The sequence below is a fragment of the Aethalodelphis obliquidens genome, unplaced genomic scaffold (genome assembly GCF_003676395.1).
Source record: "Aethalodelphis obliquidens isolate GAN/ISIS:26980383/991018 unplaced genomic scaffold, ASM367639v1 scaffold38, whole genome shotgun sequence".
NCBI lineage: Eukaryota > Metazoa > Chordata > Mammalia > Artiodactyla > Delphinidae > Aethalodelphis > Aethalodelphis obliquidens.
Window position 1 is genome coordinate 17,585,906 of NW_020837982.1, and position 23,621 is coordinate 17,609,526.

At 50.6% G+C, this 23,621-nt stretch overlaps 1 protein-coding gene and 1 long non-coding RNA gene across 9 annotated transcripts in view; both read left to right on the forward strand.

The window, feature by feature from the left end:
* The window catches only part of ULK2 (unc-51 like autophagy activating kinase 2), a 65,544-nt gene extending 56,665 nt beyond the window's left edge, over positions 1–8,879 (forward strand). For 5 of the 8 annotated variants that reach the window (XM_027131150.1, XM_027131146.1, XM_027131151.1 and 2 more), the window contains 6 exons: positions 294–502; positions 2,049–2,227; positions 2,638–2,756; positions 3,088–3,260; positions 5,664–5,799; positions 6,615–8,873. In XM_027131150.1, coding sequence (XP_026986951.1) covers positions 294–502; positions 2,049–2,227; positions 2,638–2,756; positions 3,088–3,260; positions 5,664–5,799; positions 6,615–6,673 — 875 coding nt within the window. In that variant the 3' untranslated portion in view covers positions 6,674–8,873. Of the gene's footprint in view, positions 1–293; positions 503–2,048; positions 2,228–2,637; positions 2,757–3,087; positions 3,261–5,663; positions 5,800–6,614 lie in introns of those variants that run through there. The other 3 variants (XM_027131147.1, XM_027131148.1, XM_027131153.1) reach the window with 3 other exon arrangements.
* Positions 8,880–13,967: 5,088 nt separating this feature from the next.
* LOC113633123 (uncharacterized) lies at positions 13,968–23,208 on the forward strand. Its single transcript, XR_003438072.1, has 4 exons — positions 13,968–14,289; positions 16,450–16,568; positions 20,127–20,192; positions 20,374–23,208. It is a non-coding gene; the product is annotated as an uncharacterized LOC113633123 (long non-coding RNA).
* Positions 23,209–23,621: the final 413 nt, after the last annotated feature.

The window sequence follows — 23,621 nt, forward strand, 5'->3', positions numbered from 1 at the left end:
ATTACAATGTTATTGGTGGCATTAAAAAAATCAGAAATAGTATAAGTGCCCCCACATAAGCATTGGGGTATACTTTTAGTGAAGCGTACACATCCGCTGAGTTCTATCACCATGAGGACTGTGGAGCAGCAGGGAGAAATGTGTATGTTAGAAGTTTGTTTAAAACAGAATTTAAAAGTAGCTGTGCTGATTCTGTAAGGAATGAAGGTGAGCCTGGGAAGATAAAGCCTGTTCATGTGCTCAGGGAGGGGTCGGGGGCCTTCCTTTTAACGCTTCCTCGCCCGTCTCCACAGGGGGCTCCAGCGGCTCCGGAGGCTCCCTGGGCTCCACCGGGGGCCGTGTGTCTGGGGGCTCCCCGCCTGGGCTGTGCTCGGGGTCTCCCCCTCTGGGAGCAGAGGCAGCTCCCAGCCTGAGACACGCGCCTTGTGGTGCTTCACCCCCCAGCCTGGAGGGGCTCGTCGCCTTTGAAGCCCCTGAACTGCCCGAGGAGACGCTGATGGAGGTGGGAAGAGACCCTGTGACGTGTCACTTACGGGGACCCCGAGGAGAGTGTTGGTGACGGGAGGACAAAATCCCCCTAACCTTTCCTATTTGGAACATTGCTCATATATTTTCAGAATAATGTTGACAGTGACACTCATTCATAGCAAGCTTTGGCTGACAGGAAGTGATGCATACAGATTTTGTATTCTTAATTTCTTTATCTGAAGTTTATTTACTACTTACAGGACTTTTAAAATATAATCTTTTTCCTAAAACTGTAACTTTTTATTCTCAAAGCTTGCTTTTCTTAATAAGATAAAAATGATATACTTAAACTTAGGTTTAAAAACATAAATTAAGATGCCAAATCAGTCAGTAACGCTGAGGAATAAAGCTGCCCGGCAGACTGGACAGTTGCGTGTGTACACCAGTACCTTTTCCCTCCACGGAGCCAGGTCTCCAGGGAAAAACACATCAGAACGTGAAGTGTGCTGAGCACAAATGCAGAATAGAGGTGAATTTTATGGTTCCAGAGCCTCTGCTAGCTACTTCCTCAGTGTCGACTCTAGGACAGTGTTCCATAGACTGCACCTCCTCCAGGTCAACTAGAGAACAAATTCTCTTTCCATATTTCTATTGTGTGTGAAGGAAAATTAAGTATTTCACATAAAAGTTATAAAGTACTGCATGCAAAATTTTAATAGTGATTCTGTAGTAAGTTTAAGTTGTAATTTTGAAAATATGTATAAGATTGGAAAAGCAATCTTCAGAGTTTTTTCAGTCTCCATCAAATTAGGCATAAATTATGTTCCAATATGTATTGGAACATGTAGTCTGATATGCTGTCATAGAGCAGAGAGACTTTCAAAAGTTGATTGGTTTATTCTTCTGTCTTTAGTACACTGATTCTCATCCCTTTTTAACCATAAAAGGAGAGTGAGAAACTTAGTCTTATTTGAGATTTCAAAATACATTTATAGCTAAAAACAAACCTCAGAACATAAATTTTAGAGTACCCATTTTTAATGCGCTGCTACTATGTCTATCTATACTCCACTCTTTAACTGAAAAGATCACAAAATTTAGAGCCTTGGTATTAGGAATCACTGTTAACTGAAGAGCCACCAGAAATTAAAGTGTCTCTGAAATTGTAAGTCAGTAGATTTCATTAAACTATCAAGAAGTGTGGTTTACTGCACAGAATATCCTTACATTCCTATATCTTGGTATCTATTTTGTCATGTTTCTGTCTCATGTATATTGATTTAATTGTTCCGTGTTTCATTTTTTTCCTGGTGCAAGTACAATGACCTCATATCTTTGAGGCTGAATTTTGTGGGTGCTCTCGTACATCCATACACACAAACATATGACACACTCTTGTTTGGTTTCATTTGTGTTTATTTTTCTCACAGTTTTCTGGAATTTAAAACTTTCATTCTCCTTTGATCATTCTGACATTCATAAGTATAGAAAACATTAGCAGTGGCCACAGTTTATGTGCAGAAATGAGTGTGCGCCTCTCCTTAACCTGCAAGTTTTTAAGATGATTGGCTTTGCCGCAGCGAGAGCACACAGACACCTTCCGCCACCTGAACGCAATGCTGTTGTTCACGGAGTGTGTGCTGGACCTGACGGCCGTGCGCGGGGGAGACCCAGGGCTCTGCGCGTCTGCGGTCTCCTTGTACCAGATCCAGGAGAGCGCGGTGGTGGACCAGATCAGCCAGCTGAGCAAAGACTGGGGGTAGGTGCCCCCTTGCTGTCCATCTCCAGAGGCTTCCTGCCCTCTGTAAACTGGTGTCCAAGCTGGGGGCCGTGTCATCCACTGAAGGTCATGGGCGTCTCTGAGTTAACTCATTGTGCTCGATTTCACTGTGTGAGCCGAGACTTGGAGGTTCTGCAGCCTTGGTGTTTCCTTTCCTGTAAATTGTGCTGTTAAGATATTTGATGATAAAGAGATTGTATTTTTATCTGAGTGCACCCATTGTATTCAAAGTACACACGTCTTTCTCCATGCCGGCCCTTCTCCCTTCAGGAGGTGTTCGTGCACTAAAAGTGTCAAGGGGAATGATGTTCCCTTAGAGAGACTGTTGTGATGGGGCACTGGCCTGTCAGTTCGCAGGCTGACGCTCTGCTTGCTGTCTCTGGGTGCAGGCGGGTGGAACAGCTGGTGTTATACATGAAGGCCGCACAGCTGCTGGCAGCCTCTCTGCATCTCGCCAAAGAGCAGATCAAGTCCGGGAAGCTGAGCCCGTCCACGGGTGTGAAACAAGGTACAAGCGGAGCGTGATGGGGCTGCTTTTCCCCTTACACTGGGAAGGGGAGTTTTTGGTGAGGGGTCACCGTGGTATTAAGCATGCTTAAATGGGAAAAGATGCTGGCTTTTCTGTTTTTTGGTTTTGCCATTTAGCCGATACCGAGAGCAGTCAGAATTACTTTATTCTCAGTCTTCACTAAGAGAGAGAACATGTGGAAGAATGATTTCCAGTCACTTTTTTCAGTGATCATTTAGTGTCGCTTTCCATAAATTAGCAGGAAAGTTGCTTGTCACCATGACTCTGTTTCTGGAGGAAAATTAAAATTCTCATTTCAATTTTTTTCCAGTTGTCAAAAATCTGAATGAACGATATAAATTCTGCATCAGCATGTGCAAGAAACTTACAGAAAAGCTGAATCGCTTCTTCTCTGACAAACAGAGATTTATTGATGAAATCAACAGCGTAACAGCAGAGAAACTCATCTATAATTGTGCTGTAGAAATGGTAACCCTTTTTAAGGTGTAATATTGCATAGTAATACTACTTGTCTTTAAGAGCACCTTTTGTTTTTCTTGGCTGCGTTGGGTCTTCGTTGCTGTGTATGGGCTTTCTCTAGTTGCAGTGAGCGCGGCGGGGGGTGGGGGGCTACTCTTCCTTGCGGTGCGCGGGCTTCTCATTGTGGTGGCTTCTCATTGTTGCGGAGCACAGGCTCTAGAGCGCAGGCTCAGTAGTTGTGGTGCAGGGACTTAGGTGCTCCGCGGCATGTGGGATCTTCCTGGACCAGGGCTCGAACCCGTGTCCCCTGCATTGGCAGGCGGATTCTTAACCACTGCACCACCAGGGAAGTTCCCTAAGAGCATCTTTTGAAGTGCACACCTACTTGACATCATCCTTTTAAAAAGAGTTTATGCCCCACCACTCCCAAGTCCCAGGTATTGTGGTACCTCTTCCTGAAGGAGTGATTACACTTAATTAACATGCAACAAATATAAGTTATGTTGGTTACCTACCACATTTGGTAAAAGTTTACCATACCTCTTAAAAATTGCTAACATTGGGCTTCCCTGGTGGCGCAGTGGTTGCGAGTCCGCCTGCCGATGCAGGGGACGCGGGTTCGTGCCCCGGTCCGGGAGGATCCCGCATGCCGCGGAGCGGCTGGGCCCATGGGCCGTGGCCACTGGGCCTGCGCGTCTGGAGCCTGTGCTCTGCAGCGGGAGAGGCCACAACAGTGAGAGGCCCGCGTAACGCAAAAAAAAAAAAAAAAAAAAAAAAAATTGCTAACATTAGGCATGATCTAATCTTTTTATAGTTTGCATCTAAGAGCTTTCACTGGATCTCTCTCTTCATTTTCTGCTATTTAAGGAATTTGGCTTGATAAAACATTACAAAAATACTGCTTTTATTACCCAATCTGCAGAAATTCACGTGCTCAGATTCCACAACTGACCTTACTTAAGTGTAGACACACAAAGTGTAATCTACTTTTCCAACTCTCTGGTTATATTAGTGGAAATAATTTGTTTTCTGTATCTTCGAGGAAAAATTGCTCTGAAGGAAACATGAAATTAGGGACTGTCAAAGAAGGAATTAAGTGGGAAAAAATTTAATTACTGACCAACCGTATAGTTTTTACCATATTAACATAGTTGAGCTTCCTTTTCCCTCTCAAATTTGTGTACTTTGAATTGTACTGTTATATTACCCCCTTGGTCTTATTTTGAAAGCCATCATAATAAAAAGGCGTATGAAAATAGTTTTGGAATATAAACTGTTGATGAGAATAATATACATTATATTGCCCTAAACTGTTGATATGAATAATATGCATTGTATTGTTTTGTACCGAATTAAGACTTCATAAGACAGATTTTCTTTTAGAAATTTGTGCCAGGAAAGACGTCCTCTTGTACGGAGTTAGGGTGCTTCTGTCTCTTCTGATGACAGAGCCACGTGCCTCCAACAAGACTCTCCTTGTGCCCTGGCTGCTGAGCAAGCTTGGAGACACTCAACTTATATTTAGTTATTTCTCTCCTTCCTTTTCAGGACTTGGATTTTCTGTGTCCATTTTATTTATCATATTGTATGTGGCTTTACTCTTTGAAAGAGACAGAGCATACTGACAAGTAAATTAGGATACTGGATTACTGACAGTCTGGGCAGTGAATGATTAAAGAGAAAATCAGCATGCTGTTGGGGAAACAAATGCTCATAACCCCGTGAATGACACCATGCCCGTCTTTCTGGGGAGCCCTACCCACCTCTCCCCCTGCCCGGCTCGCTCCTGCTTCCTTATGGCTCTGCCTCAGCATCACTTCCTGGAGGCGCTCCCTAACCACTTCCTCCATAGTCGGGTTAGGTGCCTCTCGCGCGTGCTCCATACCACCCGGGGCTTCCTCCTGTGATGCCAGGTACCCCTTGGAGTTCACAGCCCACGCCTCCCTCTGGACTGTGAGCTCACCTTCATCGTGCACTCTGGGCCGACACTCAGCAGGTGCCCAGTAAATACCTCTGAATGAATGAATCCCACACACCAGAAAACTCTGTAACTAAAAGGAAAAGCTGATAAGTGGCTTTTAACGTCATTTAATTATTTCATTGTAACAAGATCTACTTTAGTGAAATGCCAGGTTACTAGTGTGGAAGTGTAAGTTTAAAATAAACTTTTTAGTGAAGTCATAGAAGAGCCAGTTTAGAAGTGCAAATATCATGAGTTAGGAATCTCTGAGTTCAAGAAGGTTATGTTTGAATGCAGAGTAACTCTTTTGTCAAGAAGCTCTTTTATGTCGCTCACCCAATAGATTATATCATTTTGTCGAAACGTATTAATTTTAGACAGACTCCATTTAAAGCTGCATTGCCTGAATGGATTCGTATTTTCATGGAAAAGCTGAGAATCTTCTTGTTTTTGCTGACTGGTTCCAGGTTCAGGCTGCAGCCCTGGATGAGATGTTCCAGCAGACTGAAGATATTGTTTATCGCTATCATAAGGCGGCCCTTCTTTTGGAAGGCTTAACTAAGATTCTCCAGGACCCGGCAGATATTGAAAATGTACACAAATGTGAGTTGACTTAGAAAGCAGTGTGCGTGTTGGTTGCACTTTCATTGTCTCCTCCTGGTGCAGTAGACAGCGCATGGAGTTTGGAACCGTGCAGCCTGAGGGTTGCATCTTGGCTTCCCAGCCTTGGGCAAGTCACTCACCCTTTCTGTGGTCTCCGTCTCTTCTTCTACAAGATGAGGAACGATGCCTGCCTTGCCGAGCTGTTGTGAGGATTAGAGAGGTTGCTTGTACAGAGCTGTTGGCTTTTGTCATTAGTCTTTAGATTTCTACACTGCATGACTGTATTGGTGGGTGTGTTTGTGTATGCAGAGAACTTTGCTTTTATCATTAAACAATAAGAAAGGCAGCTGTTTTAATCCTCGTGACCGAAGAGCCCTGTGAAAGCCCTGTGTACTGCAGATTTGGTGTACAGAACGGAGTGTGGACACTGGTAGGGTACCAGGATGGTGTTTCCACTTGTCAGATATAAGACCAATGATGTTTTTTTTTGAGGAGGAGGTGTAGTCATACCACATTTTGAAGAGCCACAAGGGGCTGGCAGTTCTAAGATTGTTTGCAATTGTGAGCGAACTAGCTGTTAAAACCTAAATGTTCTTCATTTGACGCGCTAATCTAGCTTTTACCACTGTGCAGCGCTAAGCTAGACGATTACCAGGCAGAAAGAAGAAAAAATACTCAGAACTGTTAACTCTGGGGCAAAGATAGAACAGAGGTGAGGGTGTAGGTGGAGAGTGAGAGATTCTTTTTCATTGGTTCTTCTTTCCTTGGTTTTGAAAATATAAATGATTTTTATTATGAATTTATTTTATTTCTAGATAAATCTCGTATTGAAAGGAGATTGTCGGCACTCTGCTACAGCACCTCGACCTTGTGAGCAGCAGCAGGCCTGCCCCCAGGACTAGTGGTGGGTGTGAGGCGATGCCTTTGGGAGCACAGCTTGGATCCTGTCGCCCCACCCCCAGGAAACTGTAGGTTCCTACACAGTGACCACCAAAGAGCAAGCAGTGATTTCAAAAAGGAAAAACAACCCCAGAACTACCTGCCTTATCAGAGAAGTCACCCCTTCCCTTTTTCTTTGTAGAAGCAGAAGCAAGAGTATTCCACTTGGCTTTCAGTTTGAACTTGGTAAATAAATGTACCTTAGAACTAGAGTTGTCAGTACAGTTATTCTTAAGGGTAATTAGGAATGAAACGATGAGTGGCTCTTCACGCCAGTCACCAGAGCAAAGTGTGGGGTTCCACATGTTCACTGAGGCGAAAAAGTAAAAAGCCACGTCTCATCCAGGCGGTTTGATACCCGGGGTAAGTTTATCTGAGTCTGAGCACGCGTCCATAAACAGCTCAGGAAGAAATAGCTTAAGGAGTGAAAGGCGTCTCTTGGAAGAGATTGTGAAATCTTCAGTTTGATCTAATATGGACACATATTCATAATCTTCCAAAATCTTTCATATTGCACTAATTTATTAAAACAACTGTGTATTGGATTTTGCAATTTAAAACTAACTGAGGCACAATGGACTTGTTTAAAATATTTTACTTGATTATATACACGTACCCTTTCCAGAATTCACAGGTGATTTCTCGTGGACTTTTAAGTGGTAAAAAACTTGTGTTGTGTGAACCTTTGCATTTTCTTAGCCTATTCATCTACACCTACAGGTTTTCTCAGTGATATTTTTAAGTTGCTCGTTGTCTGCTTTTGTTTGCATTTTTTACTGTGCATGCAGAATGTGCATTCATGCCTATGACCTCTAGGCTTACTAAAGGCTAGGTTTATTGGGGCAGTATTAGAACAAGTGTCAATCCAGAGATACTCTCAAGAATTGTAATAGGGCCAAAACAAAGTTGGTGACTTAAAGGCTTATTAGTGATGTGGAATTTTACATGAAATTAGTGAAAAATGAGGTATGTTTTCTCTTAGGAAAATGGGCAGCTCTTTCCAGCCTGTGTGCATTTTCCTGTTAGTCCTGACAGTTCACCAGGTAGCTAGTCATGGAGAATGTGGGCACTTAACACCCCTCTAGAGATGGTGCCTACGTGGTAGGTTATTTCGTTTCTCTTACTTACCTGCTTGAATACTTGAATAAACCATTCTCCAGTTTTAATCCTTTTAGATAATGTAACCTGAACTCTGACAAATTGCACAGAAGCTCTTCGGCATTAATTTAGTGTACTGATAAAAACAAAAACATGGTTTTTCTTTACTTTGACGAAGTAATGTAATTTTTACTTTATTTATCTGTATGAAATTCCAGCAGTTAATTTGAACATTTATTTATATGATGTTTATATTTTTAGGTCTTTAATACAGTGTTTCTACCTCTTATTTGTAACTGCATGCATTATTCATGAAACTAGGTAAAACTCACTGAATTGTCGTGTCATAGCCTTTTTATTATTGCCTGTACAGATGTATATTAAGGTAAATAAAACTGACCAGGTGTTTCTAGGGTGAGGCTGGGTCCCTGTGATGTGGCTTGTCAGGCCAGGTCCTTCCTCAGTGAGTTTGGAGCCTTGCTGGTTAACACCTGTCGCCCTGCCCCAGGGTTTCAGATGCTCGGTGACGGTCCTGCAGGCTGCCAGGAGCATGGGCTGTGTGGCGGCTTCCTGCCCTCCCTGCAGTGGCCGTAAGCACCGTCACTGGTGATACTCCATTTTGTGTGATTTTTTCGAGTGTAAAGGGCAGTTTCTTGTATGTTCTCTCAGTTACCGCCCGTGTCATCTCACTGATCCTCCGAGGGGGTGGGTACATTCCGGTCCCTCCTCCCCTCTCCCGCTTGTTTTTTAAACACAGGATGAAACAGGTTCACAGCGAGGAAGTGCTTGGTCTGCAGTCAGTACCTAGGGAAGTGGCCGGGCTGTGCTTTGTGACCTCCAAGTGCATTCTTCTGCTTCTTGTACGACAAAGGTCAGGTGATAGGAGGTATGTGTGAGACCGTGAAGTCTGAACAGCAGAGAAGAACAAACTGTAAACTCGTGATTAATGGTTCTGATTATGTTTCCATTATCAAGGCCAATTGTTTTAAGAGATTTTGCCTTGATTATAGCAATAATAAACAAATGCTTTATGTTTCCACGTGTATCTTTTGATTTTGTATCATCTATTTCATAAAAAAGAGAGAAACCAGCTCACACATTCACGGGTTGACACCGGGTCTCAGGCGAGCCTGGAAGGTGGCGGGCGCACAGATGCACACAGGGCTAATCTGTGAGCGTGCCGAGTGGGATCCTCCTGCTGTGAGGATTCGCCTTAATGGCGCCTGCGCCAGGCCCGTGGGATGCTTCCCACATGCCCGTCTCTTCAAGGGGGGGTGTCCTTCTGCCCCTCCTGGGGTCCAGGAGAGGAGCCCGGAGAGGGGGTTACTGTTTGGGCCCAGTCACCTCAGTCCCCACAGATAAATAGCAGGGGAGTCGAGCTGGGCACTGTGGGTGTGAAGTCACTGACTTGGCTCTAAAAAGCGCTTGAGGTAACGGAGGAAGACTTGCCGCTTGCACCGTGCGCCTCCTGTAGCTTCTGTGGGCAGTCCTCACTCCTGCGGGAGCAGAGTGCAGTTCTGTTGTTCCAGGGAGACTGGCTGCCGCCCGGAGAGCTTGGTGTCTTCCCTCCGTTGACGGGCGCAGCCTAGGAGCATCCGTATCCACCTCTGCACGCCGGGAGACAACTGACACTGGGTTCTGGGCCCTGGGTCTTCAGCCATGGAAGTCCTGGGCCCTGCCCAAGTCTCCGCCTTGTCTGTCACAGCCCTGGCCAGAATGCTGTCTTTGGGAGAGGGGTCAAGGTGGCATCGTCCTCACCGGAATCAGAGGGAGTCACATCAGAAGCGACCCGCCTGGGAAAGCACCGCACGGCGGGAAATGACAGTCGGTCCCTGAAGTCTCGGCTTTTGTGGACGAGGCAGAGCCAAACAGGTGAAGGGTCACAGGGGTCAGTGCCCAGGGGTCAGTGCCCAGACTGCTGTGGAGGAGGGAGGCGAGGCTGGGAGCTGCCGGCAGCACGGACCCACGCAGAGCAGGCCGCCCGGCGGAGCCTCCGGCTCCCCTTGCACAGAGGGCCTCGCTCGGCCGATTGTGAACGTGCTGTCCTTTCTGAACAGCCTCCTGGCGTGGATCTGAGCGGAGGCTGCAGCAGCGGTGGCCGAGCCCTGGGGCTTCCCCTCGCCCTCCTGCTCCCAGGCTGTCCTGTCTCTGAGGGTTTGCTCGCTGCAGGCTGTTCTCCGTTTCCTTGGGTGCAGCTGTCTTGGTCTCGGACTCCTGTGCAGAGCGGTGCGTCCTTGGGCACTCTCCATCCCTAACCTCTCCACACCTGTCTGCGTCCGGCTCGGAGCTGGTCAGTGGTGGTGAGAACGGAATGAGTTACTGGGCGTGAGGTTGTTTGAACAGCCCCAGCCGTGGGCGGTGGGCAGCCTGCAGCTCCTCTCTGTTAGGCTTGGTTTGGGGCGAGGCCCAGTTTCAGGCTCTGTCTGGACACCTTCTGAAAGGACCAGCCCCGCCGCCGTGGCCGAGCCCTGGGCACCTGCTTGCAGACGTCCTTTCCCTGTGGATTGATCTGACCCTTGTAGTTCAAGGTTTGTGGCAATCTAATATTTATTACTTCATTAGATCTTCGTACCAACCCTCGATGGCCTCATTTCACAGATGGAAAAGGCAGGCCTGGCAAATAATTTCCAAAGAGAAAAAAGCCAGGGCTGGGGTTTGGCCAGCCAGGCTGCTGGGCAGGGCCTGGGCCCACGAGCTGCTCATCCCACACACGCGCCTGGAGCCCCGGCCCTGCTCACCCCTCGGCCTTCCAGCCTCTCCTTTCTGCTGATGCACTTTTATGCTTCTCGGTGCGCAGGTGTCTCTGGCTGGACTCCCCCGGCCAAGCGGCAGGCAGCAAGTTTTGAGAAGCAGGTGAGGTTAGCAGACCTGCCACCCCCTTGGGGGCTGGGGCAGGAGCCCAAGAGCAGAAGCTTTGAAACCACCCTCAGAATCCCCAGGGGAAGGGCTTCAGGGACACACGGACAAATGGACACTTTGCAGGTTCCCTGCTTGTTTGTTTATTTGTACGAGAGCCGCTGAGGTAGACCAGCAGGGATTCAGCCCGTCCTGGGTGGGAGGGACCTCAACCCCAGGTTTGCCAAGGGGACCCTTGCAGGCCCTGGCGTCCTAAGACCGGCTCTTTTGCTGATGGCAGCACGTAGGGGCCCTCTCCCGGGGACGTAAGCCAGCGCCCTCCCCTCGGTCCCTCAACAGGAGATGGCACGTGGATCCCTGTCTTCGTCTTGAAGCACTGAGGCCCACCCAGCTGCCCCTTCTCCCACCTTCTGCCCTTGGGCCCCACCCCTGCTGCAGGGTGAGGTCGGGGAGGGAGATGGTGGGCCGGGCAGGGGCAGGTCACAGGTGCCTTTGCCCAGAGTGTCGTCTGGGCGACAACAGGACTTCTGCCTGGCACACCGAGCTGCGGCCAGGGGCTCTGATGGGGGCCCAACGGGCCTGTCTCTGTTCCAGCTGGAGGGTTTCTGTGAAGATGGTGGGTGAGCGGGCTGTGCGCTGAGAATGAACCACAGGGCGGGCGGCTGATCTGGGGATCCTCGCGAGGGCAGGGTGCCTTCCACGGAGGGGAGGGTCTGTGAGGTGATGAGGATGCTGGTCCAGCGGGATGACAAGTTCTCCTTCCCTGTCGGGAGTGTCTGTCGTGGGGGGTGGCGATGCTGATGTTTCACTCTGAGCTTGTTAATTTTGTAATTCTTTAACAAGGTGATTTCGGTCCAGGAAGAACTCTAAAACTCAGGTCATCAGCTAGGAAAGGTATTGGCAGTAAACACAACAGATGAGGGGAGTTAAGGTGGGGGAAATGCTGGGAGAAAAATAAGGAAATTCCCCCCCCAGAGCCCTCCCCCTGCCCCCCCCTTCAGTCTGAAGGCTTCTTGGAGCAGCAGAGTAAAAAGCCCCCTGGCACAGACGGGCCGAGGGTCCCAGTCTCTGGGCTCACAATAGGGGGGCGGATCTAAGCCCCGGGAGGTGGGTGCAGGGTGGTGAGCGAGGCTGAGGCTGGGGGCCCTTCAGCAGTCACAGGCTGGTTCCTCAGCACGTCGGGATTTTGGAGACGTGAACGCTCCTTTCCACTGAGAAAGTGCTAAAACAACAACTCTTAGACAAGTTGGTGCGGAGCACACATCAACATTTATTCAGTCGCCGTCAGAGGAGCCAGCATGTGACAAAAGCGTGTCAGTTCAGAAAGGATATGAAACCTGGGGGGGATTCTCGGGAAACAGATGCCTGTTACGTAAGCGGCTTGTTTACTCGTGAGGATCCCAGCTTCCTTCCACACGGTCATCTGTTCGTCTGTAGCGTCGTGTCAGAGGAAATCGGACAGGACGCCCAGGGCACCACGCGGTGCCCACTTTCTCCGTTCAGGGCCCTACGGCGGCACCTTTGGCAGCTCCTGGGCTCTGCGGTCGTGCCACGGAAAGTAGCCGGGGCCGATACGATGCACCTGAAATTTGAGTTTCTTGTAACTTTCACGTGTCACAAAATAGCCTTTTTTTTTCCAATCCACTTAAAATGTAAGAACCATTCTTAATCTCTAGGCTGTGGACCGGACCTGGCCTGCAGGCCGTCGCATGTGGCCCCGGCGCACAGATGCACCACGGAAGAGCCGGGCATCGAAGCGCACGCGGCGGCGGACACAGGTCACCAGGGATACGTGCTGCTCGCGCTGCTGGGGTCAGCTAGCACGGATGTGGACAGTGTTCCCGGGTCAGCAGCACCTCCCCAGCGACGGTTCTGCTCTTAGACGTTTCATCAAATGGCTAGTAAACGCACGGAATGCAAAATCTGTACAATTCTTAGTTTTGGAACATTTTGGGGAGCACATGTTTTTTCTGCTTCTTTGACAAACGAGGTACTTCTCACTCTTGCTGTGTGGCCTTGGGCAGGTCCCCTCGCCCTCCTGGGCCTCCATTTTCCGTCCTTTGAAGATCAGAGTAGTACCTTCTCACACAATTCTTGTGGGGAAAATGCCCTTTGCACAGTGACGGGCACTTGAGGGCCTGAGGAAAACCTAAGCACAGGAGCTCACAGGGTCCCCAGGTGCCCACTTGACCCTGACCCCCAGAAGCCCAGCTCCCTTCTGATGGAAGCAGGGAGGTGAGTCCTATACCCACTTCCTCCAGGAAAACTGCCCCAAGGAGCCCCCCAGACCCCTCCTGGGGCTGGTGAGACCAGCCTTTCCCTTGAGAGTGGGTGGGGCATCGGGCCCCAGAGGAGAGACAGAGGGACCCTGGGGGAAAGGCTGCCCTTGGTCTCCCTCTGACTTCTTCCCCCAGGGGCCTTCACGCTCTTGTGTTGAGGGCGGCCCTGGAGGGTCTTTCGTGGGCGAGAAGAGCCAGGCCTCCAGCCAACCAGGGTAGAGAAGGAAAAATCCCAAGTTTCTCTATGATTGGATTCAGGGTGAGTACCTGGAACGCACACAGGGAAGAGGGGTTTGGTGTGAGGCAGGGTCTAGGGAAGGCATCTCCTCCTCTGTGAGATGTTTCCTAGGCCAGAATCTGATGGATACATTTCAAGGAACTGTAATGTTTGACTTCAAATTTGGTCTTTTCTCCAGCTTTGTTTGTTATTCAAAACTGTTAAGCACCTGCTGTGCTGGAGGTACAGCATCGAGAGAGAGGCTTGGCTGCCCTCACGGGGTGTACACTTCAGACAAGACTGATAAACACACAGGTATGATGAATGCCGCAAAAGAGAGGTGGACGATGTTATTGCTCGTGGGGGGGCTTGTGGCAGGGGTGATGGGACCAAAGTCAGGAAAAAATGAGTGGCCGCTGACCAGGTTAATGAAGGAGGGGAGGATGTTCTAAGAGCAGGGGACTAGCATGTGCAAAGGCCCCGTGGCAGGGGGAGCCTGCAACAGCAAAGGCACCGAAGGCACGGCAGTCATTCTCTGTCCCAGCACCGTTTGCTTTTTGCAGCCCAGTAACCAGTTTCTGAAATTACCCTGTTTCTATTTTTACTTGTTACTCTACTCACCTCACTAAAATGTCAGCTCTCTCAAGCAGGAATCTGTCTTGTTCATAGTGTCCATAGCTCCTAGGACAGTGCCTGGCAAAGAGCAGGTGCTCAACAAATATTTGTGGAAAATGACAGTGACATTGATGATGGTGGTGGTGGTGATGATGGTCATGGTCATGGTCATGGTGACAATGATGGTGGTGATGGTGATGCTGGTGGTGACGATAGTGCTGGTGGTGGTGATGGTGATGGTGGTGACAATGGTGGTGGTGGTGGTGATGATAGTGGTGATGTCCGCATTCCAGGCAGACGCTGTGTGCAGTCCTGTGCCATTGCACTTCCAAGAATCTCACGTGTGTGAACTTGTGTGAACCTCGCAGCCACCTTTGAGAGATGGAAGTAACTTGCTGAATCTCACAGTGGTCGGCGCCTGCGTCAGGATTCATCTCAGGCAGGCTCCCCCAAGCTCACGCCCTGCCGCACCGCCGCAAGATGCAGGTATAGCAACGACTCTGCTTGCGCTCAGAGACTCTTCTGCGCGTGTCTGTGCACGTGTGAGTGCGTCCATCCCATGATGGACACAGGCGCTCGGCAACAGCCCTGCCTGACCAAAGGTCGGCGTGTGGGGACAAAGTGAGCGGCGAGGAAGGCTGGGGGAGGCCCTCTAGCAGCCGTAAGAAGGTTCGAAGCAGAGGGGGTGGCCCGATTGAACTGGTGGGTTGGAGAAAAGATGGAAGGCGGCATAAATGGCTGCAGGGACATCCACTGAAACATAGAGGAGGAAATGCCTGCTTTGAAGAGGTAGGGAGCAGTGAAAACCCACAGGACTTGGAGAGGAATAAGATGTGGGTGGATCGGGTGGGGTTCTCCGTTGCTAGACATCGTGTATGAGCTCACGTTTGCTGTGTAACAAAACCCCTCCAAAGACAGTGGCTTAACACAGTGAACACATATTATTTCTCATAATTCTGTGGTCCAGTTGGGTGGCTCTGCTCTGGCTCAGCGTGGCTGGTGCTCAGTGGCCTGAGGTGGCTCACCTGTGCTTGTGGGTTTGCTTGACGTCCTGCCGTCGACTGCCGGCCCAGCCCTGTTCAGAGGACAAGCCCCAGGCGCTCGCCCCTCAGCCCTGTGGAGTCAGATCTCCCAGTGTCCCGTGGACCGAGTCCAGGTTCAAGGTGGGGAAGCACGGCAACGACGTACCACGAAACCCTTTGCTCACCCGGGACGGGGGGCGGGGGGAGGAATCCCTGTGGCCATTTTTGCAGCCTGCCACGAATGGAAAGGACTCTCTGGCTGATTTAAGCAGAACGGAATTGGTGAAAAATGACTATTTGTAAAAAGAGTTTTGCGGCAGCCTGGGAACAAAATCAGAAATCAGGCACAGGACGTGCAGGACAGGTGTCGCTGCGCTGCTGTGACCCTGTGTCCGTGCTGCTCCGGGGGGTTGATCCTGCAGCAACCCTGCCTGGTGTCAGAGAGGAGAACACACACACAGACACACACGTACACACCCAAACACACACACACACACACACACACACACACACACACACACACACGACCACCTCGCTTCTCCTGGGTCACACGCAAGACCCCATTTGCAAGGTGGGCAGAGCTTGTGCACAGCCATTGCCTTTGCGTGGAGAGGAGGGGTCCAGGGTAAGGGTCTATGCAGACATGTGGGTGGTGGTGAAGGCTGTGGGGGGTTGCCGGGGCCTAGAAGGGAGACCGGGAAATCAGACATGCGGAGGTCTAGGAGTGGCCCGAGCGGATGACCTCGGAGTGGGCGCACAGCGTTGCGTTTCATGCCAGTGGCCACCAGGGGGAGCGCCGAACAAACCAGGTCGTGGAAGACTTGTCCAGTGGTCGACCAACCTCTGTCCAGAGACCCCAGTGCTTGTGCCACGAGCCACAAGCAGCGGCCCTGGTGCCTGCCCTGCAGCAGCCCGGCCTCCAGGCTGGCCCCCACGTGGTCCGCAGCAGCCCGCAGCCCGGGTGGCGTGGTCACCAGCACAGCACTCGTCCTCCTGTGGCCTCCCCTTCCCCGTCTCACGCCCCTGAGCTCGCACTCCCGGTGAGGTCCTGCCCAGGAGCCTTTATCTCGGCCCTGCCTTTTCGGGGCCTGAGGCCAAGACTGTGCTTCAGGCCCCTCCCCACCCCTACACCGCAGATGGAAGGCCGAGGGCTGCTGGCACCAAGGAGCCTAGGGGGACTTTTATGTGTATCTTCTGACCGGGGGCCATCATGGATGGTGTCTGAGACCTGAGGACCCAGGTGGCCAAGAGGTCGCACCTAGCCAGCGGCTCTCAAGCGCTTTGCGGTGTTTGTAGAGGATGTGAGGGGGGTGTCGAGAGGAGAGATGTGGGCTGGGGTCTTGGCCAGGCTGGTGTAAGGGGACCTTGGCAGAAAACTGGAGACACCGTCAGAGGCTAAGGGCAGGGGGAGGGCACAGCCGTCTGCCTGAGGGGTGGAGTCTCCTACATCCTGGGGGTGGAGGGGTCGGGGGCTCCCCCAAATCCACCCCTCGAGGGAAGGGGAGAACTCTGGACCCCGCTGTGTGGGAGGAACCCTCCCTCAGACCCGCAGGCAGGGAGGCTTCCCTACGCCTCGCCTGCGCGGCACTGAGAAGGGCTGACAACGTGCCAGTCTGTCTCCCAGGCCTGGCCCGGTGGAGCCCAGATGCACAGCTTCCCTGCCGTGGGACCCACTCCTCTCTCAGCATTCCAGGAAGTGACAGGACCTGCTCCCTGTGGAAGGCCCTTTTCCTTTTTATATTCGTAAGTACTTTGTGTTCATTGCAGAAACCTTTACAAAGGCAGATAAATGAAAAGAACAAACCTCCCATCATCCCAGAGATTATATTAACATTTTAATTCATCTGCCCACATGATTTCCCTGTGCAAACAAAATCTTCTGTAAAAATTGAATTGTAGCGACTTTCCTGGCAGTCCAGTGGTTAAGACCCTGTGCTTCCACTGTTGGGGGACTGCGTTTGATCCCTGGTCAGGGAACTAAGATCCCACATGCATGCTGCAACTAAGAGTTTGCATGCCGTGACTAAGAGTTTGCATGCCACGACTAAGAGTTTGCATGCCACAACGAAGGAACCCACATGCCACAACTAAGGAGCCGGTGAGCTGCAACTAAGGAGCGCACATGCCACAACTAAGACCCGGCACAACCAAATAAATAAATTTAAAAAAAAAAAAGTACTTCCTACACCTACCCAGGGTAATACTTTAAAAAAAAGAATAGAATTATACAAAATATACTATTTTAAAACTTGTGTTCCTTATGTATGAACATATTATGAACATCTGCCCTTTTTACAGATCTGCAGCTGTTTCTTGAATGGCTGCGCCTTCATTTGTTTAACCGGTCCTGACCTGTCGGGCCTGCGGGCTGCTCCAATCCTGTGCTGTTCACCAGTGATGCCCCAGTGAGGCTGCTAGTACCTAATGGTTCCCTCACTTCTCTGGTCTCATAGATAAATTGCTCTGCTGAAGCTGCGCCCGAATCCATTGCCTCTCTCCCGCTCTGTTCAAGCCCGTGGCTTCCAGGATTCAATCCTGTTTTCCCTTCTTTGGCTCTCAGTTTCACCCCGCAGGGGAGCCCATGTCTACGATGGGGCTCTGACCCAGCAACACTCCCATGACCACTGGACACTTAGCTTGGACGTCGCACAGACACCTCGAAAGCTACATTTTTCTTCTTTTGGGCAGAGAAAATACTCTGTGTAATATGATCATGATAGATACAGCTCATGATACATCTGTCCAGACCCACAGAATATAGAAGACCAGGGGTGAGCCTCATGTCAACTCTGGGCTCTGGGTGGGGATGACCTGTCCGTGCCGCTTCATCAGTGGTAACAGATGTACCCTGTGGTGGGGTGTTGATGGTGGGGAAGCTGTGCATGCAGAGGGGCAGGGCGTGCACAGGAGCTCCCTGTGTCTCCCCCCCAGTTTTGCTGTGCCTAAAACTGCTCTAAAAAATAGTCTTAACTTTAAACAATGAAATAGGCATGCAAAGATATACGAAAATACTTAACACCTGTGTTCCCTCCACCCAGCTTTAGAAATTACATACCTAGAAAGCCCTTGGTGCATTCTCCGCCCCCCCCCCCACCCGCTATCTATTCCTCTCCCTGCCCCAAAGGTAACTGCTGTCCTGATTCGGCTTTGTCATCCTCCACCCATGTCTCAGCAAGTCTAGCCTTGCTCACTTAAAGCCGGAGCTGGTTCACACCTGGACAAGTGCTGGGGCCACTTCCCCTGACCCACTGCACAGGGCCTCCACCCAGCTCTCCGAGAGTCCCTGCCGGCTCTGTCCCTGCAGGGTGGGGTCTCTGTGAGGGCGAGGGTCGCCTCTGCCCTTTGTCTACCGCGGCTCCCGCCCCAGTACCCGGGGCAGGGGGCTCAGTAGAGGGTGGGGTGTCCATGCATCTGCTACGTTACTGGGTCCATGTGGATGGGATTTTTTTTTTTTCAGTATTTAACTATATTTTCTGATTAAAATAGAAAAAAAAGGGGGCGGAGAGTAAGGGCAACGGAAATTACACTGTGCTGATACAGAGACTTTAAATTCTAGTCAGAGTTAAGGTCCATGTTAAAGGTCAACTGATGGTTCCAAGGAAATAACATGGAGTCTGGTTGAGACATACATGAGCTGAGTGTCATCATTAGCCGCAATAATGGAGGAAAACAGCTCTCAGCGAAATTGGAGTCCACACCTGTCAGGCACGGGTAGGGAGAAGTCTGCAGAAATGGGTTCTCTCCATGCCCCCGTGACAAAGAAGGCTCCTGGTTTGATGGGAAGAGTAGCTCTAGTTCCCAGGTGGTGTCCACAGCTCAGAGCCGAGTCTAGCAGTGGAACTGAGCGGAGCACGTAGGTACACACACAACGTAAAATTGACCATCTTCATCATTTTTAAGTGCACAATTCAGTGTCATTAAGTTTATTCGCATTGTTGTGCGTCCATCGCCACCATCATCTCCAGAACCTTCTCATCTTCCCAAACTGAAACTCTGTCCCCATTACACCCTCACTCTACACCCTCCCCCAGCCCCTGGCACCCCCCCACATCCCACCCTCTGTCTCTGTGGATTTGATGACCTCATACACGTGGAGCCATACAGTGCCCGTCCTTCTGTGACTGGCTGTTTCACTCAGCGCAACGCCCTCCGTGTTCATCCTGTTGGAGCAGGTGTAAGAATTTCCTCCCCTCCCCCTTATTTTTTTAAATATTTATTTATTTATTTACTTTTGGCCGTGTTGGGTCTTTGTTGATGCATGCGGGCTTTCTGTAGTTGCGGCGAGCGGAGGCTGCGCATTGCAGAGCACGGACTCTAGGCGCGTGGGCTTCAGTGGTTGCGGCACATGGGCTTAGTGGCTCCGCAGCATGTGGGAATCTTCCCGGACCAGGCCTCGAACTCGTGTCCCCTGCATTGGCAAGAGGATTCTTAACCACTTCGCCACCAGGGAAGTACACCCCCTTTTTCTTTTTTAAATTTATTTATTTAGTTGCACCGGCTTGCAGAATGCGGGCTCCTTAGTTGCAGCTCACGGGCTCCTTAGTTGTGACATGAGGACTCTTAGTTGCGGCATGCATGCAGGATCTAGTTCCCCGACCAGGGATCGAACCTCCGGCCCCCTGCTGAGTCTTATCCGATAGACCACCAGGGCAGTCCCCAGGATTTCCTCCCTTTTTCAAGGCTGGATGATGCTCTGCTGTAGTTAGCTGTGCAGATGGTTTTGACCGGGCCGTGTTCCCTGTAGCGGCTCCGCGGTCCCAAGAGTGGCTGCCGACCCCTCCCCAGCATCACCAGTATGGACTCAGGGGAGACCGGCATGTGTGCCAGTGTGGGAACGGCCAGCTCTCCAGCCACGCCCTAGGGCCTGAAACGCCCCCTCCCCTTGGGCTCTGTCTGTCCTTCCTTGGGGCACTCTGGCCCTTCGCCCCGTGGAGACCTCGCTCCAGGTGAGGGAGAGAACTGCTTCCAGCATCTCTCTGCCATGGAGACGGGGAACTAGAAAGTGCAGCAATTTTAAGAGTCAAGGAAGTCGTGCACCTGAGGGGGGCCTGTGGCCTTTTCCTTTCCCCCCAACACTCCCCCAAAGGTGGAGTCCCCACCTCTCCAAGCCAACCGAGGGGGGCTCCGAGAGTCACCGAGAGAGATCGGGGTGCCTGCAGAAGGGACATCTCCTCACCCAGGGGGCTTGCTGAGCTACCCTCTGTGTCATCCGAGATGATGGAGCTGGAAAAGAGAGCCAGAGAGAGACAGCCAGGCAGAGGGGGCCCCATTTGCACAAGAGGATGTGTGATTTTCCTCCAGCTGACAGCACTCCAAGGAGGCACGCCCGTGGACCATCTCGCTGATACCAGGGGAGCTGCCAGCCAGGTGAGGGGACCCGAGGAAGGTGCCCTGGAGGGTGGGGCTGGAACCTGAGGGTGCGGGGAAATCTCTCCTTTCCCGGGACCTGTGTGGTGGGCAGGAGCTGCGGGACCCCTGGGAGTCCCCAGAGGCCGTGGGGAGCGCCAGGTAAGCAGAAGGACACTGCCCTGGTCCCTTCTCCTGTCAGCCCCCGCACCAGGGCCACGGAGCCTTGGGGGACAGAGCCTCGGGGGACAAGGCGGGATGAGACCTGTCCCCTTCCTGGGGCCACAGACTGGAGCTGAGCTGGCGGAGGCTGTGCGCTGGGATCGAAGTGCTAACTTAGTCTGGACGGAGCTTTGGGCACGGGAATTGACCAGGAAGTGATGGAGCTGCTCGCAGTGTTTGAAGGGACAGAAAGATTTGAGGAGGCACAGCTGGAAGCAGGAATTGAAAACACATTAAAAAGCCGTTTCAGGGGCTTCCCTGGCGGCAGAGCTTTCAGATGAGCAGGGAAAGGGAGGAACCGTGAGCATCAGAGAGGAGAGAGCGACGTGAAGAGTGGACACAAAGGTAATGGGAAGAATGCGATGGAAGGTCCCAGTCCTTCTAGTAAAACAGAGAGACGGTCAGAGGGCGTCTAAGACAAACCCTCCCTCTGTCATTTATGAGAAATGCATGTAAAGCCGCAGGCTAAAGAAGGGCTGGAGGGACTTAGGTGCTCAGACCCGTGCAAACAAAAATAAGGCAGGACCACCCAAATTAACATCAGATAAGGTGGCCTTTAAGATCACAACAGAGGAAGAAGAAAAGCAAAAATTATAAAGGGGATCAAACAGTCATAAACTTGTATGAACAAAGCAAAATGTGGTTAAACACACAGAGCAGAAGTATCAGAATTGCAAGGACAGCTGGGTAATATACCCAGGAAAAGTCGGTACATTTGATTCAATAGGTGGAGGTTTTTACATCTATGAACAGAAATAATACATCTCATTCGTATGTCCCTGGAACGGCTACAGAAATTATCTATTTGACCACAAAGAAGACCTGAACCAATAGAGAAAAGCAGAGAAGAAGGCCATATTTTTATCATAATCTGAGAAAACTGGCAGTAAATAATAAAGGTGTGACGAATATAATGTTAACTACTTTGATATTAGGAAACACACTTATAAAAAACACTTAAAGAGGCCATCAAGAGGGAAATTAAAAATTATTGGAAAGTGGTGAAAGTAAGAATGTTACATTCTCAAAACTCCAGGACACGGCAAAACCGTATATTCAGTGGGAAATAAAGACAAAGGCCATCAGTATTAAAATAGGAAAACAAAAGTCAAAGGACCTACTTACCCAGTTTAAGTACAAAAAGAAAGTAGGAAGATGGAATTGATGAAGAAGAACAGAAATGAATCAGAAACCTAGCTTCACGCCTCTCTTAGAAGATAAGTGCGGCCTGGTCTTTGCAAACACCCGTGAGCAGAAGAACCCGAGCTCACCCTGACTTGCACTTTCTTTGTGAAAGAAAAATGAGATACAGAAACACACAAGGTTAAGGTTCAGAAAGGAGACATAATGACAGGGTCAGGAGATTAAAGCATTTTAAGGAAACTATTCAACACTACAGCAAAAATTTGAAAACCTGGAGGAAATGGGGAAGCCCAAGGGTGTGAGCCTTCGAAGGGGGATCAAGGAATCGATGCCAGGTGAGGCCTAGCTCTGTCACTTAGCAGCTGTGTGACCTTAGGCCAATTACTTAGCCTCTCTGTGCTTCCGTTTCCTATCTATAAAATGGACATCATAATAGTTCCTACCTCTTTGCAGTTGTGAGGATTAAATGAGCTCATATAGGGGACGTCCGCATTATTGATAAAATAGTCTCTCGATGGGCTCAGAGTAAATAATAATACAAATCTTACGAGAATGTCCCGAGAATTAGATGAACCACATAGGACAGGAGAGAGAACCCTCCTCATTCAAACTAAAACAAGAGTTCTCGCTGGCTATACTAAAACTCACGTGTAGCAAAAGGCACCATAAATCCAGTCCACGTACAAGTGACGGATCAAGGAGAGCACTAGTGACTCAGCAGCTGTAACAGCAAGAGCTCTTAAACGCTGACAAGGAAAACACAGAAGAGAAGTGGGGCGAAGGCCTGTGGCCGGCACAGGTGTGACAATGCACCAGCCCACCCGCCGGGGTCAGGGAACAGCCGAGAAGTGGCAAGAACGCAGGGCACTGGCTGCCTGACTGGACCAGAGCCCGGACAGCCTGCTGGCCTCCAGGGACCGCCTTGCAGAAATCCATCGGGCAACACGCACGCAATCAAAAATGCCAACATTCCTGGGATTCTGTTACAGAGAAATAAAAACACCCGTAAGTTCAAGGAGGCTTATGGAGCATCGGTCAAAAGCTGGAAGCCAGGTGGCTTCCCCTCAACAGGGAGCATTCTGGTCCTGTGCACATCAAACGTTGTTGATATTAATACTAAACAGCTGCGAGAGGGGACAGAGTGGATCCCGCGGTCTGAGGCAGCGGGGGATCAGAGCCCGTGTCTGATGAGCCCCTGTTTTAAAAGCAGCGACAGCCCCCAGTGTGTCATGTACATTTAACTTTATCGGATGTTATATAAGCATTGGGAAAAACAGGGGGTGCACACTGGAATTTTACGGGGTGCTGACAGAGGGAGAGGCAAGCCAGTTATGTGTGAAAGGAAAGGGCGGCTCTAAAAACTAGTCATCACATTGTGCAGGTTCACGGAATTATGTTTGTGTGATCACCATGCAGAAATAAAACGGAGAGATTTTCGCCCTTGTTAGAATAAATATCAGACTTGGTGTGCGATGGGGTGCACTCATGTTTGTCAGGAATCGGGGTGCGGCTTCCCACGCTCGAGAAGCAGGAGTGCCAGGCGGCCCGGGCCTGCCCCCCAGCAGGCGGGGGCTCCGGGCGGGGTCGGACCAGGCGCCCAGCTCACCGTGACTTGCACTTTGCCGGGCCGCGCAACCCTGCCCACTCCAGCCCCGGGCTGCCCTTTGTTCCAACTCAGCCCTGGCTTCCTGGGGGCTTCCTGGGAGCCTGCACAGGGGCAGGTCAGGGTCGGGTGACAGTGGGGGACCTTTGCAGCATCCCTGGGGGAGCTTCCCTCTTCCTCCCACTGACTTCCCGGGATGCACACCTGCAGCTTCTCCGACCCAAGTCTCTGCCCTCAGGGCAGATAGAGGGGAAGGGACCCCCGGGGATCCTTCCTGCGTTTTCCCAGACATGCAGCCGGTCCGCTCTCCTTGCCGCTGTCCGGGGAGAAGCTCTCTAAACAGTGTTTGAAATCCCAGTGTCCTCCAGTGGCTCAGCGCTGCACCCAGGAACCCAGGACGGCGGCGGGAGGGACCCCGAGGTCAGAGCTGCTGGGCGAAGCCGAGTCCAGCCTGCCCCACTCACGCTGTCCGCCTCGCTCCA